The 23,480-nt window shown below is 55.1% G+C and overlaps 4 protein-coding genes across 4 annotated transcripts in view; 2 read left to right on the top strand and 2 right to left on the bottom strand.

Annotated features, from left to right (window-relative positions):
- Nucleotides 1–23,480, bottom strand: part of LOC311202958 (class I histocompatibility antigen, F10 alpha chain-like) — a gene marked incomplete at its 3' end in the record, with an annotated part of 174,225 nt that overhangs the window by 15,472 nt on the left and 135,273 nt on the right. The gene's annotated exons all lie outside the window — the stretch shown is intronic.
- On the top strand, nucleotides 4,631–7,448 carry LOC311202900 (class I histocompatibility antigen, F10 alpha chain-like; the record flags this gene model as incomplete). The annotated part of the gene is made up of 6 exons (XM_084277546.1): nucleotides 4,631–4,697; nucleotides 5,119–5,382; nucleotides 6,063–6,338; nucleotides 6,415–6,687; nucleotides 6,769–6,873; nucleotides 7,282–7,448. 6 exons carry the CDS (start codon nucleotides 4,631–4,633, stop codon nucleotides 7,446–7,448), a joined length of 1,152 nt encoding a protein of 383 aa, XP_084133672.1.
- LOC311202899 (olfactory receptor 14C36-like) lies at nucleotides 12,505–13,440 on the bottom strand (the record flags this gene model as incomplete). Its single annotated transcript, XM_084277545.1, has 1 exon — nucleotides 12,505–13,440. One exon carries the CDS (start codon nucleotides 13,438–13,440, stop codon nucleotides 12,505–12,507), a length of 936 nt encoding a protein of 311 aa, XP_084133671.1.
- Nucleotides 21,934–23,078, top strand: LOC311202898 (leukotriene B4 receptor 1-like; the record flags this gene model as incomplete). The annotated part of the gene is made up of 1 exon (XM_084277544.1): nucleotides 21,934–23,078. The coding sequence occupies one exon, from the start codon at nucleotides 21,934–21,936 to the stop codon at nucleotides 23,005–23,007; it is 1,074 nt and encodes a 357-aa protein (XP_084133670.1). The 3' UTR covers nucleotides 23,008–23,078.

Raw genomic sequence — 23,480 nt, 5'->3', positions numbered from 1 at the left:
ACATATTTTCCCAACTTCTTTTTCCTCTGTAAGAATTTTTTACCCTTTCTTTTTTTTTATCTTTATCCCCTGTTTCATCCCATTCCACCTTTTTTAAATCTACACACACACTTTTTTACCTTTCTCTTTTTTAATTTTTCCCCTTTCTCCCATTTGTTTCTTTTCCTGCTTTATCTCCCTTCCCCCTCCTCATGTTTCTCTTCCCCCTTCTTTTTTCCCATTTCTTCTTTTTTTTTTCATTTCCCCATCCATTCTTTCTTGCAAGAAAAAGAATTAATCCTAAAAAAAGGATGATTTTGTTCTGTCTCCATTTTTTCTCTTAAAAAGAAAGCCTAAAAAATTAAACTACATTGCTCAAATTTGACCAAATAACCCTCAAATTTAGGCCTGCAGAGGGAGATTTTCAATCACTTTGTGCAATTAAAGGGTTACTTGGGATTCCCCCCTTCCACCCTCCCCCCAATTCTAATCAGAATTAGAAAAACCCACCTCAATTGTCATTAATTGGGCAGTAATAACCTAATATTGGTCAAGCTTATTTAAATTAACAGCATGCTCCTTGAAGGTGTGCATCTGCGGGGGTAATTTGCATAGCCCCTTAATTTGGCTTCTCTCATCACAGTACCTGCATATTCATTTCATTTCCCTGTGCTAATTATAATATTTGCCTCTTCCTTGGGCACGTGCTTCAAGTCTCTGCCCCGTGCTGTGAGAATCCTTCCATCTCGCTGCACGGCAGAGTTAAACATCTTGGGGTGCTCAGGGATGCAGAGATAACGCACACCAGTAACAACACAGGGATCTTTACTGGCAGGAACAACCTTATTTTGTGCTTCTGGGAGGTATGGGTGGGGGAGGGGAGGGTGAGGGAATATAGAGGAAAGTAACAGGCAGCTGGTGCAAACTCAAATGTTCCCCAAGATCTTTGTTCTTGTCCTCAGGCACCATGTCCATCCTGTCACCTGCCCGTGGCAAGTGCCTCCTCCCGTAACCCTTGTAACGCAGCTCTCAGCATCTGGACATACTGAGATGGACTGGGGCTGGGGAGGTCTCCACCATTTGTGATCCTGGCCTGGATGGCTCCAGAAAAGCCTTTCCAAGATGTTTCTGAGGTAGGGAGAGCTAGTCCACCCTAAGGGGTGCAGGCAGAATGCATCATGCTGCACCTCAGACCGCAGTGTTGACGGTGTCTGCATGAGGCTTCCTGTGAAAAAAACACAGTAAATGAGCAGTTTGCTCTGCTGCTTCAGCCCCCAACTTCTGCACGGGTGTTGTGGTTTTGCCCCAGCTGAGAGCCAAGCACCACGTAGTCGCTTGTACTTTAAAAGGAAAGGAGGGGGGAAGTTGGGAAGGGGAAGGGGAAGGGAAAAAAACCCACCCCAAACCAAGAAACCAAAACCCCATGGGTTCGGATAAGGATAGTTTACTAGAATAGCTGAAAGATAAAATATAACAATGCTAACAGGACTTTAGAGCACAAAATATATGAAACTGGTGTCACACGATGAAGTTTCTCACCGAACCACACAACTCAGGCCATGCAGCCCAGATTTGTCCTGAAAAACTGGACCATCGCCAAAAACAGTGTGTCCTGGAGCTGCCTGCTCCTCCCTCCACCAGCCCCCCTCTTATGCTGAGCATGACATAATTGGCATGGAATACCCCCTTTGGCCAGTTCAGGTCACCTGTCCTGGATGCATCCCCTCCATTCGTGTTAATAGGGAAATACGAACAACTGAAAAAGTCCTTGATTGCTTGGCAACAACTAGAAACATCAGGGTGTTATCAGCACTGCTCTCATCCTAAGTCCTAAAGACAGCATTCATCTGCTATTAGAAAAGAAATTAACTCCATCCTAGCCAAAACCAGGACAACGGGCTGTAGGTTGTGGTGCTTTGTTTTGTTGCATTTTTCTGGGTTCCTTCACCCAAAACCCAGGGTCATGTGGAGTGGCTCAGACATAACCAACCAGGCAGACATCACAAGGAACACAATGAGGACCACCTCAAAGCTGCTTTTCCCAAGGGCAAACTGGCCTATGAATGAAGGGGTTAAAAGGGAGCTGACATAAAGTAGTGCTGCTTAATAGTTTCTGTGATGTTTTACCAACCATTATACAAACTAACCAAAGCACAGGGTCCTGCATTGTTTATTGCTTAAACTAACCAAAGCAGAGAGTCTCGCATTGTTTTGATAAAGGTTAGTTCCTGAAAGCTGCTCTGTGAGCCAGCTAGAACCGACCCTGTGGTTTGGATACTAGCAGTGACATCAGCCTTCGTCCTGACTACCACCAAGGAGAGGAACTTACGGACATGAGTTCTGGGAACTAATTTTAATATGAAGCAGGGATGGGTCATGCATATGTATAGGTGTTTGGTGAAATCACTTGAATATGTAACACGTGATTCTATAAGATGAGGCGGTGAGTTGCTGCCTGGCAAGCATGACTTTGGTGGGGTTACCCCCCCCGCTGCCCGGCGCAGAATAAACATCCCTACTTCACAATCCTACAGATTGTGGAGTCTGTTTTCTGCACATCACCTATTTAAATATGAGACCCACACAGGTTGTAAAAAGCCCACTGCACTTCATGAGCCCAACCACCCTACACAAAACAATTAACAGCTGCTTTTCCTCCTTGACCGACCCTCTGAAATATTTCACACTCCTGCTGACATGCAGAGCAGCTCATTTTTAATGGAGTTTTGTTCTCACTGAATGATTTTCTGAGCTTCTACAGGTGCAAACACACTGACAAAGTGTTCTTCCAATGAAGTGTGTGCCCTCAGATGTTCTGTATACATGTGGCTTCTGATCTTTACCAAGGCAGGATCTCACACTGAATGAACTTCCACACCTGCAGCACCAGTTTCATAGAATCTTTACAGTTGGAAAAGACGACTGACATCGTCAAGTCCAACCGCCTGTCCAATACCACCATGACAACTAAACCATGTCCTGGAGTGCCATGTGCACACATCTTTTGAATCCCTGCAGGAATGGTGACTCCCCCACCTCTCTGGGCAGCCTGGGCCAATGCCTGACCCCTGTTTCTGTCAAGAATTTTTTCCCAATCTCCAATCTAAACCCACCCCCATTGCAACATGAGAGCATTTGCTCTTGTCCTATTGATCGTTCCTTGGGAGAACAGACCAACACTCACCTAACTTCAAACTCCTTTTAGGCAGCTGTTGAGAGTGATTGGGAACCCACTGGGTCAGGTTGTCAAAACTAAAACACTGACTTAGGAGCTCCTAAGATTTATGGTTGATGACCCAAAGAGTGCATTAAGCACTCAGCCATGGGAGATGAGGTCTCTTGAACCCTGCAGAACAATGTTCCTGTCGAGGGATTCCATTTCTACCATTAGCCTGGGTACCCCCTGCTCAGGTGGGCACAGGGTGTTCTGCACTGGCTTGGACTCGGACCCTTGCTGTGTGCGTGCACTGAGCGCTTCCTCTGAATGTGAAGTCCAGTGGAGAGTGGAGGCTGACAGCAGGCTGTCATGGGCTGGATGGCGTCACGCTGCCCACGAGTGCTGCTGTGCTGGACATGCTGGAGCCCCAGCAGGAACTGGAGTCAGAGGCAGCGCAGTGGGACACCCCAGTTGATATCACTACTGCATTTTTCTGGATGCCTTTGGCAGCAGAGAGCAGGGCAGAGTTTGCTGTCCCTGGGAGGGTGCCCAGTCCACCTGGAATCGACTGCACCAGGGGTGGAAACACAGCCCCACCATCTGCCATAGGCTGATCCCGACTGCGCTGGAAGGGGTGAAGCCCCGGAGCACCTGCAGTACACTGATGACATCATCATATGGGGCAGGAGAGCAGAGGAATTCTCTGAGACAGGGTAGAAGATAGTCCAGATCCTTCTGGAAGGTGGTTTTGCTGGTTTGAACTGGTAAGTTGATGGACCTGTGCAGGAGATGCAGTACAAGCAGTGCCAGGCAGGAGCGCTGCCAGGCCTGAGGTATGCTGGGCATAGGTGATGGTGGGCACAAGCAACCCAGGGCATGAGGGGCACCGGGCACAAGAGACACCAGGGACAAGGGACAGCTCCCCCAAGCCCTGGGAATGCCCACGTTCCCCAGGAGGTTTTCACCCTTGTCCCATCTGTTTCACCCACAAACCCCCACGGTGTCGAATCTGGGTGGGGGGAGACACAGGGCGCCAGACGCCTGGGTCCCCCCGGGACAGGCAGGTCTGGGGGTCTTGGAGTGCCCTGGGGGAAGGGGCCAAGAGTGGGGCCGGGGTGGAGGGGAAGAACGGTGGCTTGCGGGGCCCAGGAGTGATACAGGCGAAGTGGGGCTGTGGGGGGGTCTGGAGCCCTGAGGAGGGGTCAGGGGGCTGAGGGCTGGGCGGCCCTGTGGGGGGTCCCAGGATGAGGGTATGGGGTGAGGGGTGGAGGGGCTGTGTCCGCCCCTCCCCTTGCACTGCTTTCAGCACTTTCACTTTCACTTTTGCCAAACAGCAGAGACGGGAACTGTCAGGTGCGTCTCGGGTTGCCATTGGTGGATGGGTGGATGAGTGGTGGTGGAGCCAATTGCGGGGCTCGGGGTGGGGCTGGCGATGAGGTCTGTCCCGGAGTGGGGCTCTTTCTGCTCATTTGCCTCATGAGACCCCGAAGCGGAATGGTGGGCCCAGACTGGGCGCTGGGTCTGGAGCTGCTGCTGGGTCTCCTCATCGGGGAGACGTGCGGTGAGTGCGGGCAGGGACCCGGAGCCCTTTCCCTGGGCGCCGGGATCCCTCTTGACCTTCCTTCACCCCGGAGCACCAAGACCACTCCAGGTCCCCCTTCCCTGGGCCCTGGGAACTCCCCCGGGTGAAGAGAGCCACCAGTCTCTTGCACGGGACACTGGGCCCCCTCAGAATGCTCCCCCCACTTCCCCTTCTGACCCGGCTTTGCCTTCCCCAACTCCAACCCACCCCCAGACCCAGATCTGCTTCTCCTTGAGACCCCTGTCACTGAAACCAGTGATCCCCTGGTTTTCTCTTCCCAGGAAGCAGAACCCCCTCCTGGGCACGCCTCACCACCCCAACATACTCCCACCAGTCCCGTGCCCCCGGCACCGTGGCTCCCTGCACCCCACAACCCTGACTGTGCCCCATGTCCCTGCAGAGCTCCACTCCCTGCGCTACTTCTACACTGCAGTGTCGGAGCCCAGCCCAGGGGTGCCAGAGTTTGTGTCCGTGGGGTACGTGGACGGGAACCTCATTATGCGCTATGACAGCGAGACGAGGAGGATGGTGCCCCGGGCAGACTGGATGGCGGCCAACCTGGACCAGCAGTACTGGGACCAGCAGACCCAGAGCGGACAGAACGATCAGCAGATTTACCTTGTGGGCCTGGACATACTGCGGGAGCGCTACAACCAGAGCAGGAGTGAGTGTGGGTTGGGATGGCGCTCTGTGGGACAGGAGAGCTCCCATGGAAAAAGACTCTTCCCTGCCCCACACTACTGCCCCAGTCTGGGCCGCCCCTGTCTTGCCCTGCCCAGTGCCACTGTCAGCAGGTTCCCTGCGTGAGGGGGTACCTTGTCCCAGAGCTTGGGATGCTCCCCAAACCCAGCACATCCCCCCCTGCACAGTGCCCTGTACCCCATCCCAGGCCTGGCCACCACATCCCGCCCCTCACCATTCCTGGGACAGTATAGACCGCCAAAAATAGAAGGACTCCCACCCCATGTCCTAACCCTTCACCCTTCCTATGGTACATTGTATCCCCCACCCCAGAGCCAGAGGGGGTCCCCCAACCCATCCCACCTCATGTCCCTGCCCCCACAACGTTGAGGACCCTGTCCCATTCCCTTCTTGTCACAGGGTGCTGTGGGACTGGGTGAAAGCCCAGCCATGCCCTGGGTTCAGGGGGTCTGTGTCACAGCTTTAGATGATGCCCCAAGTGCTGTGGGCCCTGGGCAAGATGGGGGCAGCTCTTGTGTCAGTGCCTGATTTATTTGGGGCTCACACAGGGCTGGAGCGTGGGGTGCTGCCAGGGGCCCTTGCCCCACTGAAGGCCCAGGGCTGCAGCAGCCCCTCAGCCCCATCTGCCTGGTTGTGTTTCAGGGGCTCACACACTGCAGCGCATGTACGGCTGTGACCTCCTGGAGGATGGCAGCATTAGGGGGTATGAGCAGAATGCCTACGACGGGAGGGACTTCATTGCCTTCGACATGGACACGATGACGTTCACTGCGGCAGATCCAGCAGCACAAATCACCAAGAGGAAGTGGGAGGCGGATGGGTTGCTTGCTGAGCGCTGGAAGCACTACCTGGAGAACATCTGCCTCGAGTCACTGAGGCAATACGTGAGCTATGGGCAGGCCGTGCTGGAGAGGAAAGGTGAGGGGAGATGGAGACCCTGGGGAGTGGCCAGCGTGGATGTGTGTGCCAGCCCTCACTGCCACCCCCTCCCCAGAGCCCCCCACGGTCCGAGTGTTGAAGAAAGAGACCCAGGGGTTCCTGACCTTGCACTGCCGCGCTTATGGCTTCTACCCACGGCCCATCACCATCAGCTGGCTGAAGGACGGTGAGGTCAGGGACCAGGAGACCCAGCGGGGCAGCATCGTGCCCAACAGCGACGGCACCTACTACACCTGGGTGTCCATCGAGGCTCCTCCTGGGGAGCAGGACAAGTACCAGTGCCGTGTGGAGCACGCCAGCCTGGCTGAGCCTGGGGTCTTTGTGTGGGGTGAGTCTGGTGGCCTTGGGCATGTGGAGGGGTGGACTGGGGGGGTTCCCTTCCCCTTCTCACCGCTCTGCTCATCTTCAGAGCCAGAGTCCAACTCATCAGCCATCATGCTGGGGACACTTGTTCCCCTTGCCATCCTGGCTGTCGTTGCCATCACTGGATTCATCATCTGGAAGCGCAGATCAGGTAAAGCCCCAGGGTGTGGGAGAAAGGCAGAGCCCAGTGGTTGGCAATGGCTGTGGGTACCAGCTGCAGTGCTCTGGAGGCTCCCAAGCCTGATGGTTACACACAGTGGATGTTGATGTCTCTTCCCCTCTTCTCTTATGTGCACTGTGCCCACAACGAGCACGAGGTGGCAGCTCACAGCTGTTTCTCCCCCATAGACACAGATGGGAGCTCTGGCAGCTTGGTCAAAGGGATGACATGGGACTGGGGGTGTGGATGGGGCAGGCCCAGCTCTCTGTGCTCCCCCTTGAGACCCATGGTCAGAGCGACACTGGGCTGCTGGTGGGGGACACTGAGACAACCATATCAGAGGGTTGGGGACAGGGTCTTTTCCCTGGGTGACACTGTCTCTTCCTCCCATCCTTGCAGTGATCACAGTCTTACTGTTCCATGAGCGACCGGGGCAGCTGGATGTGGCACCTGCACTCTCAGCAGATGGAGAGACTAGGAGCTGCCTGCAGAGAGCTGATCACACTGTGCCAGCACACGGCGCTGTGCTGGTGGATCTTCTGGCTGAGGAAGAGCCAGCAGTGTAGCATCAGTTCCTGTGCTTTTTTCCCAGCTTTGGATCATGGGCTGTGCTCATTCTCCATGAGATAGAGCTGGATTTCTTCCCAGCACCCAGTGTGGTGTCATGTTTAGTACTGAGTTTGGTCTGAAGGTGGAGTTCATTTTCCCCCAGCAGCCCTGGCCATGCTGTGCACTGGGATTATGCATGGTGTTGGTACCAGCTCAGGGATTTGGCTGCTGGGGAGTGGGGCTGGCCCAGCATCCAGGCTGTCTCTCCAGCATCCCCCTTTCTGGTAGGCTGTGGGTGGGCAAGACCTTGGGAGGGGACAGGACAACTGACCCCAAAAAACAAAGTGATATTCCAAACCATGTGGTGTCTGCTCGACCATAAAAGCTGAGAGGAAGGAGGAAAATGGGACCTTCATTATTTATGACTTTTGTCTTCTGGAGCAACTGCTGTGACTGTTGAAGCCTGGCTTTCCTGTGTTTTGGATTTGTGAGGCAAAGTTTGGGGGACAACCACAGGGGTGGCTTCTGCAAGAAGCTCCTAGAAGCCTCCTTCTGGTCTGATAGAGCCAATACCAGCCAGCTCAAGGACAGACCCACTGCTGATCAACACCAAGCCAATCAGTGACTGTGGTAGCGCTTCTGCGATAATGTATTTAAGGAAAAATCCAGCAAGTGTCAGCGTTTTGCTGCCAGAGAAATGAGTGAGAAGGTGTGAGAAACTTTGCAGCCACCAAGGTCAATGAGGAGAGGCAGGAGGTGCTCCAGATGAGAGATTCCCTTGCAACCCCTGGAGAAGACCGTGGCCAGGCAGGTTGTCCCTCTACAGCCCATGGAAGATGATGGGGAGCAGAGATCCCATGTGCAGCCTGTGGAGGACCCCATGCTGGAGCAGTTGGAGACACCTGAACAATGCTGTGGAAAGCCCATGTTGGAGCAAGCTCCTGGCAGGACCTGCAGCCCGTGGAGAGAGTCTTGCACCAGAGCAGGTTTGCTGGGGGACTTGTGACTCCTTGGGGAACCAGGCTGGAGCAGTCTCATGCTGAAGGTCTGCACCCCATGGAAGTGACCCACGCTGGGGCAGCTGGGGAAGTGCTAAAGCCCTGTGGGAAAGGACTCATGTTTCTAGAAGTTTGTGGAAGACTGTCTCCTGTGAGAGGGACCTCACAGTGCAGCAGGGGAAGTACGTGGAGGAAGCAGCAGAGACAATGCATTATGAACTGACCACAACCCCCCATTCCCTGTTCCCCCCAGCCCCCTGTGTTACTCAGTGGGAGGAGGACAGAAATCATGAATAAAGTTGAGCCTGGGGAGAAGGGAAGTGTGAGGAGAGGGGTGTTAATGTTTGATTTTATTTCTCATTATCCTGCTCTGTTTTGATTGGGTTAATAAATTAGATGCATTTTATCCCATGCTCAGTCTGTTTTACCCATGATGCTAATTGTGGAACGCTCTCATGGCCCTTATCTCGACCCATAAGACTCTCAATATATATTTTCTCTTCCCTGTCCTGCTTAGGAGGAGAGTGGTAGAGTGGCATTATGAGCATTGAGAAGATCCCCCTCAATCCTCTCTTCTCTGGGCTAAACAGCCCCAAATCCCTCAGCCTCTCTCTGTCTGAGATGTTCTGGTCCCCTCAACATCTCCATAGCCCATTGTTGTCCCTTCTCCAGGAGCTCCCTGTCCTTCTTGCCCCAGGGAGCCCAGCACTGCTCACACTATTCCCGATGAGGCCTCCCCAAGGTAGAGCAGAGGAGCAGGAGAACCTCCGTGATTTCTCTTGATACCCCCCAGGATGTCATTGGCTTTCTAGGCCACGAGGACACGTTGCTGGTCATGGTCAGCTTGGTGCCCACCAGCACTCCCAGGGCTTTTCCCCAGAGCTGCTTCCCAGCAGGTCACCCCTAACTGTCCTGGTGCTGGGGGGTATAACTCCCTGTGTGCAGGACCCTGCACTTGTCCTCCTTGGATTCAGTAAGATCACTCCCTGCCCAGCTCTTCAGCCTTTCCAGAGCTTGCTGGATGACAGCACAGCCTCCAGGCATGTGAGGCACTCCTCCCAGTTTGGTGTCACTCCATCCTTTCATCCAGTATGGGCCTGAGAGACTGAGAGATGTTCACTGAGAGAACAGTGAAGCTTTGGAACAGGCTGCCCAGGGAGGTGGAATCATCATCCCTTGGGCTGATCAATAACCATGTAGATATGGTGCTTCAGGGGATGGTTTAGAGGTTACAGATGTGTAGGGCTGAAGGTTGGACTTGATGATCTTGAATGTGCTTTCCAACCTTGATGATTCTATGAAACTAAGAGGCTTTTTAGCCTCTAAAGTAGAACCTAGATGTTCCCCTCCATCAGGTTCCCAATGCCTGGGCCAAGCCCAGTGGTCCCCAAACCCCAGAGCCTTCCATCCCAGTGGGATGCTGGCATCCCTGCAGCCACCCCAGGGTTGGGGACTGACCAACCACTCCTGTCCCTTAGCTTATGACCCAGAACTCTAAAGCCACATGAACCAGAGCACAAAGTATTCCTCACCCACTCAAGTGCCCCAAAAACTCAACCAGAATCAACTTTCCACCTTGCCCATTCCCCTCCTGGACCCACGACAGGGTCCCGTACTGGGACCAGTGGCATTTAATACCTTCATCAATGACATCAACAGTGGGATCCAGTGCACCCTCAGCAAGTTTGCAGATGACAACAAGCTGAGTGGAAGGGCAACACACCAGAGAGATGGGATGTCATCCAGAGGGACCTGGACAAGCTGGAGAGATGGGCTCATGCAAACCCCATGCAGTTCAACAAGGTCCTCCACTTGGGTCAGGACAAACCTCACTACCAATACAGGCTGGGGGGTGATGTGATAGAGCAGCCTTGTGGAAAAGGACTTGGGGTACATGACCCAGTGATGTGCCAGTCCCATCCTGGCTGCATCACCAGAAGTGTGGCCAGCAGCTCGAGAGAGGTGATTCTCCCCCTCTGCTCTGGTGAGACCCCACCTGAAGTGCTGCGTCCAGCTCTGGAGCCCTCAGCACAAGAAGGACATGGACCTCTTGGAGCAGGTCCAGAGGAGACCACAAGGATGATCAGAGGGCTGGAGCACTTCTCTTACAAAGGCAGCTGAGAGGGTTGGGGCTGTTCAGCCCAGAGAAGAGAAGGCTCAAGGGAGACCTCACAGCTCCTTCCAGTCCCTGGAGGGACCTACAGGCAAGCTGGGAAGGACTGTTCCCAAGGGCAGGGAGTGATAGGATGAGGGGTGATGGTTTTAAACTAGAGCAGGGAAGGTTTAGATGAAACATAAGGAAGAAGTTCTGCCCTCTGAGAGTGGTGGGACACTGGCACAGCTTTCCCAGAGAAGTGATGGAGGCTCCATCCCTGGAGACATTCAAGGTCAGGCTTGATGAAGCACCAAGCAACATAATGTGGTGGAAGGTGTCCATGGTCACTGAGGGTGGGGGATGGGACACAACACATGACACGACATGATGTGGACTTGCTGGCCTTCAAAGGTCCCATCCAACCGAGAGCATTCTGTGATTCTGTAACTCGATGTCTCAGTGCTGAAGGAGCTCTGAGGACGTCTCCACACTGAACTGTCAGGAGAGGGCAGTGTGAGCCCAGAAGAGTCGCTGGGCCCCAGCTCCCAGGCAAGACCTTCAGCTCGCCTGCCAGCAGAGCATCCTCCTGCCCAGGCTGAGATGCTTGGAGCACCTGAACAGGTGTCTGAGGGACGTTGGGTGCTGAGGACCTACAATGGGGGGAGGAATGCAATTCCTAATGTGTCACCACCTCTTCGGGAAAACCTCCAGGAGATGAAGACACCTGGTTTGGAAACATTTTGGTGCATTTTCTGGGTGGATTACTGCCCTGTTGTAGACATTAATAGTTATCATGGTTTGTGGGACACTCTCCACTACCCCAGGGTACCCAAAGCCCCATCCAACCTGGCCTTGAACCCTGACAGGGATACGGGGCAGCCCCAGCTTCTCTGAGAACCCTGTGCCAGGGCCTGCCCACTCCCAGTGAAGGATTTCTGCCTCCCAGCTCCTCTCCAGCTGCACTCCTGCAGCTGAAGGCCATTCCCCTGGGCCTCTCCCTCCCTGCCCATGTCACCAGCCCCTCTCCAGCATTCCTGGAGCCTCTTGAAGGACTGGAGGTCTCCCAAGTCAGAGGTCTCTCCAGAAGCAGCAGTCTCTTCTCCAGGCTGGGACAGCTGGGCTGTCCCAGCCTGGCTCCAGAGCAGAGGGGCTCCAACTCTGGGATCATCTCTGTGGCCTCCTCAGGGCTCACTCCAACAGCTCTGTGTGTCCTTCTTGTCCTGGGGACCCCAAGCTGGATGCAGCGCTGCCAGGGGGTCTCCCCAGAGCAGAGGGTCAGAATCCCCCACCTCAACCCGCTGGTCTAGCTGCAGGGGATGCAGCCCAGGATACAGTTGGCTTCCTGAGCTGCCAGCACACACAGATGGGTCAGGTTGAGCTTCTCATCAACCAATACCCAAACCCTTCTCCTCAGGCTGCTCTCAGCCCCTGCACAGCCTCTTGTTGTGCTGGGGTTGCCCTGACCCATGTGCAGCATCTCCAAGCAGCTCCAATTTCCCCTTGTAAATGTCATCTGCCATCTCCAGTGTGTGACAGCCACGGATATGCCACTCAGTGTCACCAGCCATCACCTCCAGTGTCACTAGACACCGAGGAGTCCAGAATCTTCATGGTCACAGCATGGCCAAGAGGTGTTGAGCAAACAACACTCCAGGTGTGCAGAGCAACCGTCCTGGCCACAACATGGTCGGTGATGCCTACTTTTGGAATGTCTGTTGGAAGATGAACCCGTTGTTACCACATGACACAGAGGGGATCCTGTCTGATGACAGAGATGCTGCGAGAGGTCCAGCTCTGACCCACGCTCTAACATCTTTATAGAGGCTCCAGAGGGGCATGCCTTGGCAAAAGCAGGTGGAACACTGACACTCTGGTAGGACCATTATCACAGAAGTAATTATAATAACAATAAAGAGAAGACAGCAAGCTCAAACTGCTCTGGAAGACACCTGGAGCACCCTGGAGAAAGAAGCAGGAACTTTACCACTGCTGGAAACATGTCCGTGGCATCGCGCTCCGGATCGCGTCCTGGAGCTCCTGGTTCCTCATGCTGTAGATGAGGGGGTTCACTGCTGGAGGCACCACCGAGTACAGAACAGTCACCGCCAGGTCCAGGGGTGGGGAGGAGATGGAGGGGGGCTTCAGGTAGGCAAACACGGCTGTGCTGATGAACAGGGAGACCACAGCCAGGTGAGGGATGCAGGTGGAAAAGGCTTTGTGCCGTCCCTGCTGCGAGGGGATCCTCAGCACGGCCCTGAAGATCTGCACGTAGGACACCACGATGAACACAAAACACCACAAGTTCACAGAGACACTGACTGCAAGAAGCCAAACTTCCCTGAGGTAGGTGCCTGAGCAGGAGAGCTTGAGCATCTGGGGGATTTCACAGAAGAACTGGCCCAGGGCGTTGCCTTGGCAGAGCGGCAGAGCGAACGTGTTGGCAGCGTGCAGCAGAGCAGTGACAAACCCACCGCCCCAGGCAGCTGCTGCCATGTGGACACAAGCTCTGCTGCCCAGGAGGGTCCCGTAGTGCAGGGGTCTGCAGATGGCCACGTAGCGGTCGTAGGCCATGATGGTGAGAAGAAAATACTCCCCTAACATAAAGAAGGGAAGGAAAAAGAGTTGGGCAGCACAACCTGCATAGGAGATGGCCCTCACATCCCACAGGGAATTGAATATGGATTTGGGGAGGGTGGTGGAGATGGCACCCAGGTCGAGGAGGGAGAGGTTGAGGAGGAAGAAGTACATGGGGCTGTGGAGGTGCTGGTCACAGGCTATGGCAGTGATGATGAGGCCGTTGCCCAGGAGGGCAGCCAGGTAGATGCCCAGGAAGAGGCAGAAGTGCAGGAGCTGCAGCTCCCGTGTGTCTGCAAAGGCCAGGAGGAGGAACTGGCTGATGGAGCTGCTGTTGCACATTTTTTCCTCATGCATATGGGGACCTGTGCAAGGAAGAAAATAGAATTACAGAATTACAAGTCACAGCAGACTTCTCAGAGGACAACCTCTCCCAGTTCCCATGGGATCCTCCCAAAATGCCCCTCTCTTTTCAAGAGGCGTCTCCTCTGCCTGGTGCTGGTTGAGGGTGTTACCAGGAGTGATGCACAGAGGGCGCCTAGATCCCCTGCACAGAGGTGGGGCTGCTGCAGGCTCTGGAGAAGCCAGTCCTGCCCTGCATCAGTAGGTCGAGAGGAACATGGGGGGATCTCAGGTCAAACCCAATCGAGGGATCAACGAGCTTTTCAGCATTGTTCTCCCAGTTTGATGGGTGGCAGAGCAGGGCTGGAGGGGCAGATTTTGTTTTTTTCAGTTCAAGTTGCCCCACCAAGCTGAGGACTGCTTCTAAGGCAGAAAGCCCTGGCATGTCCACTGCACTCCAAGTGAAATCTTGTGCATCACGTGATGCAGGGAACTGTCCTTTGATGCAGTGTCAGGACAGCCAGACTGTCCATCACTCCTTGTCCCAGCTGCCCTGCACTGGCACCTCTCTGAGATGAGGGGCATCCAGACATTCCTCTAAGAAGAAACTGGACACTACTGAGGGCAGAGGGAGCTGGTTTCCGAGCTCACACCTCTAAACCCCTCACCTGCCTGGTGGTGGGTTTATGAGGGTCTCAGTTCTCAGCCAGGGGTGTGGTGGGCTTACTGCAGCTCCCCACAGACAACCTTCAGCAGCGTTTCCATGCCCCAGGGTTTCTTCTCCACTGGACTGCTGGATAACACAGAGACACCGTGGGAGTGCTGGGCACTTCTGGAGGTCACAGAATCACAGAAAGCATTGGGTTGGAAGGGACCTTGAAAGGTCATCTAGTGCAACCCCCCTGCAGTGAGCAGGGACACCTGTAAGTAGAGCAGATTGCTCAGAGCTTCATCAAGGCTGACCTTGAATGCCCCCAGGGATGGGGCCTCCACCACCTCTCTAGACAGCTGTTGCAGTTTTGCCTGGCTGGGTTCTGGTGGAGAAGGGGGGCTGCAGGGGTGGCTTCTGCAAGAAGCAGCCAGAAGCTCTCTGCAGGCCCAAGAGAGCAAAGACCAGCCAGGTCAAGCCCGGACCTGCTGCTGACCAAGGCCGAGCCCATCAGTGATGGTCACAGTGAAGGGAGTGAGAAGATGTAAGAAACTGCAGACACCAAGGCCAGGGAAGGGGGGAGGAGGTGCCAGAGAGAAGGATGCCTCTGCAGCCTTTCGAGAAACCCATGGTGGAGCGGGTGTCCCCTTGAAGCCCATGGAAAAGGCCCAGATCCCACCTGCAGCGAGCGGAGAGGCTCCACGCTGGATGGAGCAGGGGGAGACAGACAGGAGATGCTGTGACCCGCATTGGAACAAGTCCCTGCCAGCACTTGCAGCCCATGGAGAGAGAGAGAGACACAGAGATGAGCAAGGGAGCGATTTGTGCCGGAGCAGGATTGCTGGGGGGAGGCTGGTGACCCTGTGGAGGACTGGGACTGAGAGACATTGTGATTTATGACTGCACCCACAGCAGTGACCCACACTGGGGCAGCTGGTAAAGAGCTGAAGCCCTGTGGGAAAGGTCTCACATTGGAGAAGTTCATGGAGGACTGTCTGCTGTGGGTGGGACCCCACGGTGCAGCAGGGGAAGGGGGTGAGGAATGAATGCCCCCCTGGCCAAGAAGTAAACCAACTTGTGAGGTACTGACCAAATCCCCATTCCCCCAGTCCCTGCCCCTCCCTGTGCCACAATAGGGGTAAAAAGGGAGCGAAATCCTGGCTAAAGTGAAATCTGCTAATGAGGGAGGGGTGGGAGAAGGTGCTGGCCACACTTCTCATCACTGGACTTTGGTGTCACTGGGGGTGCAGGGCAGGGCCAGCAATTAGAGTTTTCTGTCCTTTATTGTGTTGAGTCTGTTCTGCCCTTGAAGCTGATTGCAGAATGATCTCTCCTTGTCCTTATCTCCACTCCTCAGCCTCTCAATATCTCCCCTGTCCAGCTGAAAAGGGGAGTGACAGTGTGACTTTGGAGGACATCTGGCCTCCAGCCAGGGTCAAACCACCCCACCACAGGACCATCAATCCAGCTTGTCCAGATCCCTCTGGATGACATCCCATCCCTCTGGCATCCTGAATGCACCATTCAGGTCAACAAGGATCCCACAGAGAAAGAGGCAGTTGGCCTAAAGGTGGGGTGTTCTGGTGGGAGGGTCAGATCATTCCCAGCCCTCCACAGCCCTGGGGCCAGGCATGGCAGTTAGGTGGTTTCCCTCAATGGCTACCTCAACACCATTGGTGTTGTAACTGCTGTTGACTCCTCTCCCCCAAGACTACAAGGAGCAAGAACAACGCCTGGAGAGACCAGAGTGGAACATCCCAAAGTATCAGTGTCAAGGGGTGTGGGGCTGGGAGACACACAAGGGCTTTGGGGTGATTCTTCTCTTTGGTGGTCAGGCTGCTGGGAAGGCAACTCACAGCCACGTCCTTGTGTGTCCTGACTTCACCTGGGAGAAAGATGATATTCCTGCTGGTCTGGTGCTGGGGTTCACATTTAGGATGTGAGTATCGCTTGTAGCATGGTGACATTTTGGGTGTTGAGGCTGAGGTGAGGCAAGACACGGATGTTTTTGGCTTCTCCTCGTCTCCCACCAGCAGGACCACAGCTTGTGAACTAGCTGAGCATCAGTGGCCTGTGTGTTGTGCTGTGCATCACTTCTTTGATGTTCCATTGTCATCATCATCATCATCTTCCTTTTCTGTCCTATTAAACTGTCTTTATCTCAACTCACAGTTTTACCTTTTTGTTTCCAATTCTGTCCCAAAGCCTCTGTGGGGGGAGGGGTGTGTGTGACCATCTGAGTGGTTATTTGAGCTGCTGACCTGGTTAAACCCCAACACTGTGACAGTGAGGACTGAAGGGCTTGAATGTGTGAGTGAGGAGACCAGGGAAGGCATCTGCACCCCCAGGGATGGCAGGTTCATGAATCCACCTCCCACAGCACTTCTGGGGACTGGTCCCTCTCAACCCCTGCCCATGTCACTGCTGCCTTGAGCTGCTCCTGCCACTCTCCATCCACTGCTCACAGTTCCCACCCCTCAGCTTGGCTGTACAGACACCTCCTAGGGCTGGAGCCCTGCCTGGGGGCACCCCTGTGTGTGCAGGGCAAAGGAGCAGCTTGTACAATTCCTAACAAGCCATGGGGTCTCAGCAGCTTCTGCAGAACTGAGAAATTCTGGAAAATTCCCATGTCACACTGCTCACACGGCCAAAGCTCAAAGCAGAGACCCTTCCCTTCCAGGTGAACACTGCCTTGGCATCCTTCTTGAGCAGGACCCTCCGCAGAGATCCTCACAGCAACGTACCTTGATCACACAGCACCTCTCAACAGAGGAAGGACTCAGCCCTGCACTGCTGGGGGGTTGATCCTGCCACCTGCAGCTTCTCCCTGCAGCGCTGCAGGGACCCTGACAGGAAGGACAACCCCAGGCACCCCTGGGCAAACACCATCACAGCCCTGCAGCCTTTCCTGGGGAAACAGAGCCATTACTCCTGGTCCCATGAATTGGGACAGCAGGGGATCCCTGCTCTGGAGCACATCATTCTCCTCTAAGCCAGGGGAAAGTCCTTGGGAAAGGATCCATACCTGTGTGATGTTCCACCCTTTGGGAATACTTCCAGCAGGTTTAGTGCCCACAGCTGCAGTCTGACCATATCAAGCACAGAGAAGGCTTTTCCCTCCTGCCTGATGCTACCTTTAACCTCTCTCTTCCTTGCTCCTCTCCCCTTGCTGCCTACAGACAGAGCCTGTGGCCCTGCAGTGCTGCACAGAGGAGATGCTCCTGGGCAGAGCTGTCTCTCTGCAGTGTGTCCCATGAGCTTCCTCCATCCACAGAGCCTTGATAAGCTCAGCAGCAGAGGAGCAGCCCAAAGTGGCACTTTGTGCCCTCTGGGATCCCTTCTAGTGTCCCTCAGGCTCCAGAGGTCATCACTGACATCACCTCTGCCCACTGAGGACAGGTGTGTCTTCACAGTTGGACTAGATGATCTTGGATGTCTTTTCCAACCTTAATGACTCTATGATTCACAGCCCCGTGGAGAGGCAGAGTCAGGTCTAAGTAGCAACTTCCTTTGTCCCACTGTGAGACAGGACACCCAGAGAGTGCCAGGCAGGGATCCTACTGAGGGAAGAGGTTAGCTGAGGCACCTTTTCCTTGGTTGGTGGTCCTGGGGAGGGAAGGAGACATGAGCCCATGTGAGGTGGGATTCTTCTCTCCTCTGTTCAGGTGGTCAAAGATATGTGCAGGTACTAGAGAACAATTAAAGGTATGTGCCACCAGACATAGAGACTGGACAACATCTGGGGGGTGGGTGTGCTCTTGGGAACTTCCTTTGGGGCAGCTGGTCAAGACAAGGTTGGATGGGGCTTGGGATGACCTGGGCTAGTGGAGGGTATCTCTGCCCATGGCAGGGGTGGCACTGGGGGAGCTCTGAGGACCCTCCACAGAGCACAGGAGGTGTGCTACCTACCACTGCTGTGTGCTCAGTATCCTGCACCTCCACATCATCCTGCCTCTGGGAAGGGACCCCAACATCCCATGTGGGACAGGATCTCCATTCTTAGGGGACAGGGACTGGGGCTGGGTCATCCCACACAGGGAAACACATCCACTCCTGGCACAGACACCTCAATATCTGACTTTCCACTGGCATCCAGCAGCTCTGCTTTCCTCCCTCGCCAGACCCTGAAGGAAGCTCAGCTCTTCTGGTCTCCCCCCATGCTGTACATGGTGGTGGTCCTCAACAGAGTCCACTGACACCCTCCGAAACTTGGGTGTTTGCTTTCTTCCTTCCCAGGACAATCAGGTACCTGCAGCTGGGGAATGTGTCACCAAATGGCTCGTTAACAAGCCCAACACCCTAACAAGCCAAGTCTCTAGGGGTGATGGTTCTTAATTGCTTGGCTCTCCTGTGGTTAATTAGCAAGATTTCAGAAGTGTGGCCAAAGGGAGAAGGTTTCAGTAATTACTCCAGCAGGATCACTTCTTTCTTGAGGCCTCTTTTGTTCTCCACTCCCACGCCCAGCCACATCAGTGGTCTCTGATGGACACTGATCCAGAGCTTTCCAAACACAGTTGGCTGTGCAGTGAAGTCAAGACACTTTGTATTCGACACCTCGTGGGCATCCTTCATCTCCATGTCACTGTTTCTCTCATCAGCCACCTGGGAGCCAGAGCAGCCCCTTTAAGAGCAGAGCTTTCTGTGCTCAAGGCTGTGGCTGCACAGTGTGGCCCCTCACACCAGTGCCTCTCAGCTTTGCTTGGGTCCACGTTACCTCTGCCAACATCCATGTTGCACACTGGAGAGCCTCAAGCAGACAGAAAACACCTTGTTGTGGCCAACACCGATCCTAAAGTGCCCCAAAGCACCTCCCATCCCCTACTCTCTTTGTCCATGCAGGTCTTTGCACACAGCTGGTCACATGCTGTGTTCATGAGCTCCCTCCAGTCACAGAGGGAGATGACACGAGTGACATAATCTCCTTTGAACAGCCAAATCCATGACAGCCCCAAAATATTGGGGCCCCAGGAATCTCTTCCAGCAGACACTACAGCCTTTCCATCACAGAATCACAGGGGTTGGAAGGGTCCTTGAGAGATCATTGGGTGCAACCTCTGATCATCATCAGATCATTTTTCATTCACTGTGGAGCACAGTGCATGTGCCTCCCCAGGGCAGGGCTGAGCATGGTCTCCTCTGGCTTTGGACTCCTTGGGTGCAATTGTTGAGTCTTCCCTTTCCAGTCAAGGCAGAGAAATCCACTGTCTCCAAGCACACGTGCCTAAAAGCTTCATGCCAGAGGTTGAACCTTCTGACAAGAGATACAGAGCAACTGTCAGGAAGGAAATGAAAGAGTTTTGGGTCATCATCATCAGTTCCCTCACACCACTGTCCTGTTACTTCTATTAGTGACAGTGCCACTAATTGCCAGCTGTCCCTGAGAGCTGCTTTCTTTTCTCTTGGCTCCCAAACTCAGCCTGTGCAGGTTCTTGCCCTGGGAAGTGGTGGCCTCCAGCCAGGGCCAAACCACCACAACTGGGGATGGGACTAATAATGGACAGCTGGTGATAGGGGCCTGTCACAGGCTGCCTGATCAAGGGGAGCCTGCTGATGATGCCTTCCTCCTCCAGCTGCAGGAGGCATTGCAGTCACAGGCACTCATCCTGATGGGGGACTTTAACCACCCAGATATCTGCTGGGAAAATCACACAGTGACCTGCAAGGGACGCAGAAGACTCCTGGGGTCCATAGATGAGAACTTCCTGGTTCAGGTATTGGACAGACTGACCAGAGGTGATGCATTGCTGGACCAGGTGCTCACCAACGTGGGGGAGATCATTAAAGGTGTTAAGATTGGAGGCAGCCTGGGCTGCACTGACCATGCCCTGGTTGAGTTTGTGATCTTGAGGAATGTGGGCCTGGCAAAGAGTGGGATCAGGAGCCTGAACTTCGGGAGAGCACTTGGGCTGGAAGAATCCCAGACAGAGATACAGCCTGGGAGAAGAGCTCCTTGAGGGCAACCCTGCTGAGAAGGACCTGGGTGTCATGGTGGATGAGAAACTTCACATGAGCCAGCAGTGGCTCCTGCAGCTTGGAAGGCCGATGGTATCCTGGGCTCCATCAGAAGAGGGGTGGCAGCAGGGACAGGGAGGTGATTGTCCCTCTCTACTCTGTCCTCATGAGGCCCCATCTGGAGTCCTGTGTCCAGAGCTGGGGCCCCAATACAAGGAAGATGTGGGACTGTTGGAGAGGGTTCAGTGGAGGCCACAAAGATGATCAGAGGACTGGAACACCTCCACTATGAAGAGAGGCTGAGGGAGCTGGGCTTGTTCAGCCTGGAGAAGAGAAGGCTGCGGGGGGACCTCATTGCAGCCTTCCAGTCCCTGAAGGGAGCTTATAAGCAGGAGGGGATTCAACTGTTTAAAGGATAGACAATGGCAGGACAAGGGGGAATGGACTAAAGCTAAAGGAGGGAAGGTTTAGATTAGATATTAGGGGGAAGTTTTTTACAGAGAGAGTGGTGAGGTGCTGGAACAGGCTGCCCAGAGAGGTGGTGGATGCCCCGTTCCTGGAGGTGTTCAAGGCCAGGTTGGATGGGGCCCTGGGCAGCCTTGTGTAGATCCAGGCCTGGAGGTTGGTGTCCCTGCCTGTGGCAGGGGGGTTGGAGCTCTGTGATCCTTGGGGTCCCTCCCAACCCAGAACCTTCTATGATTCTATGTTTGGATGGATGGATGGATGGATGGATGGATGGATGGATGGATGGATGGACAGATGGACGGATGGATGATGTATGGATGGATGGAGGAAAGGAAGAGAAGGCCCGTTGGCCACACTGTGAGTAGAAGCCAACCTCCCCTGACCCCTTCAGCCCACCTCAGGGTGTTCTCACCGCTTCCTCAGCCGTGTGATGAAGCAACCAGACACACACCCACCCCCCTCTTCCTTACTGGGGGACCTCCCGGCAGTGCCACCCTTCCTGTCACCTCCTCCTCCACACACATGGGGACAATTTAAGGTCCATGGTCCTTCCCCACACTGCAGATACTCTCCCTCCCCTGTGGTTTTCCTCCCTCCTTCCTCTTGCACGAGTGTTTCCTGCCCGGAGCTGGGTGGAGGGGAAGTGACACTGAGCCGGCACCGGCCACCACCCGTGTCAGGGACACAGAAAGTCCACCACCCAGGCTAGGACCTCTGGGAAGGGATATGTGAGTTCCCAAGGTACAGGAGGAAAGGTGGGTGGGGTGGGAGGTCTTTGGGGAGGAGTGGGGGGGACACTGGAGAGACCTGGGACACGTTGATTAGGAGGTGACTTGAGGTTTGGTGGGAACACCTGGGGGTGTGGTGTGAGCTCACTGGGAGGTCTGGGGGACAACTGGGATTCCCTGAGGGTGGAAACTGGGAAGGAAAATGGGTGGGGTGGTGGCCCACTGTGAGGTGTTCTGCGTAACTGGGGGTCTGCATGGACAATTGGGATGTATGGGGGGGTCAACTGGGAGGTTGGAGGTGTGCAGATAAGGGGGAGGGTGGCCCAGTGGGAGATGGGGAGGGAGCAACTGGAAGGTCTAGGGGATGCCAAGGTGGAAAGATTCTGGAGGGTTAAAGGAGGAAGAGGAGGACACCTCAGAGAGTGGGGAGGAGGAAGGAGGGGTGTGGGGTGGAGGCCTGGGGTGGGCGGGAGGTGGGGTGGAGGGATGGGGGGTGGGGCAAGAGAGGGGTGGAGAGAAGATTGGATGGACGGTTGGATGGACAGACAGATGCAGGAAGGGATGGATGGATGGATGGATGGATGGATGGATGGATGGATGGATGGATGGATGGATGGATGGAGGGAGGGAGGGAGCCCTGTGTTTTCTCTGGAAGATTCTGTGTCCCCATCTCCCCACAGCTCCTCCCCACCCACCACGATGTCCTTGGCCCTTCCTGCCAACACCTCGTCATCCCCTAATGCCACGGCCACCCGCATCCCCGGCGCGGCAGTGGGGATGACCCTGCTGGGGGTGGCGGTGGCTGTGGGGCTTCCCGGGAACGCCGTGGTCCTCTGGAGCTACGCCGCCGCCCGCCGGCGCACTGTGCCCGTCCTCCTCATCTTCCACCTGGCCGTGGCCGACGTGGTGACCCTCCTCACCGGGCCCATCTACCTCCAGGCCTTGAGCATCGGCCAATGGGAGATGGGCTTGGCCGTCTGCCGCGGGTGTCACTACATCTGCGCCACCGCCATGTACGTCAGCGTCTTCCTCATCGCCCTCCTGGGTCTCCACCGCTGCTTGGCGGTCTCCAGGCCGGTGGCAGCGGTGGTGACCCCAGGGGGCCATGCCGGGCGATTGGCTCATGGGGTGGCGGCCCTGACGTGGCTGGTGGCTTCCATCTTGGCCATCCCATCCATCGTCTTCTGGCGGGTGGAGGAGGGGCACTGCCGGCGGGTGCACAGCACGAGGGGCTGGTTGGTGGCCCACAACCTCTTGGAGACCACTTTGGGTTGGGCCCTCCCATTGGCCACCGTGGTCGTTGGCTACGGGTTACTGGTGCGCCGCTTACGCCAGACCCACCTGTCCCGGCGCGGTCGGACCTTCCGGCTGGTGGCCGCCGTGGTGGTGGCCTTTGCTGTCTCCTGGGGACCTTACCACCTGGCCAGCTTGCTGGAGGTGGCAGGGGTCCTACAAGGTGGTGGAGGGACTTTGGAGGCAGCCTCCAAGGTCATTCGGCCACCGGCAACTGCCTTGGCCTTCCTCAGCAGCGCCATGAACCCCCTCCTGTATGCCTGCGCGGGGTGGGGGCTGCGCCGCGGTGCCAGGGGGGGTCTCCTGCCTCGGCTCCTGGACATCTCAGCCATTGCTGGCAGCTCCCGAGGGACCATGGCCAAGGGGACCCAGAGCGGGGGGAGGAGCTGGAGAGGGGAGGGAAGGACAACGGTGGTGGAGGGGGGGACGACCATGGAGGAGGAGGAGGGGGGTGGGGAGGGTGGGACGGGGAGGGCGTGATGAGACAGGGGGTGGGTGGGCACAGTGAACACCCCAACACAACCCCAACACACAACTCAACACACCTCAACACACCCCTTCCCTCTGTCCACTCATCTCTTCTCCACCCCTCTGTCCGTCCACATCTCCATCCAGCCGTCCCTCTCTGGTGCCCCGTCACTTCCTCCATCATGGAAGATGAGTCTCCAACCCCACAACCAGCCAAGCCCCCTCCAGCCCTCCGACCACCCCTCCTCTCCCTCCCTCCCTCCCTCCCTCCATCTATCCCTCCTTTGATCCCTGCATGCCTCCATGAAAAGCCCAAACTTTGTGTCCCACTGTGTCGTTTAGAAATTTATGTTCTTAGGTTTTAATTGTATTTCTCACCTGGTGTTTAGTGGGTGTTAAAAATTTATTTCTGAGGTTTTAATTTTATTTCTGTGTTTTTTCTTCTAATTTTTATTTCTTAGCATTTAGTTTTCTTACTTTGCTTT

This window comes from Gallinula chloropus (genome assembly GCF_964237585.1).
Source record: "Gallinula chloropus genome assembly, chromosome: 32".
In the NCBI taxonomy this organism is placed as follows: Eukaryota; Metazoa; Chordata; class Aves; order Gruiformes; family Rallidae; genus Gallinula; species Gallinula chloropus.
The sequence above is the reverse complement of the archived record's forward strand: the minus strand, read 5'-3'. Positions and strand labels throughout refer to the sequence as shown.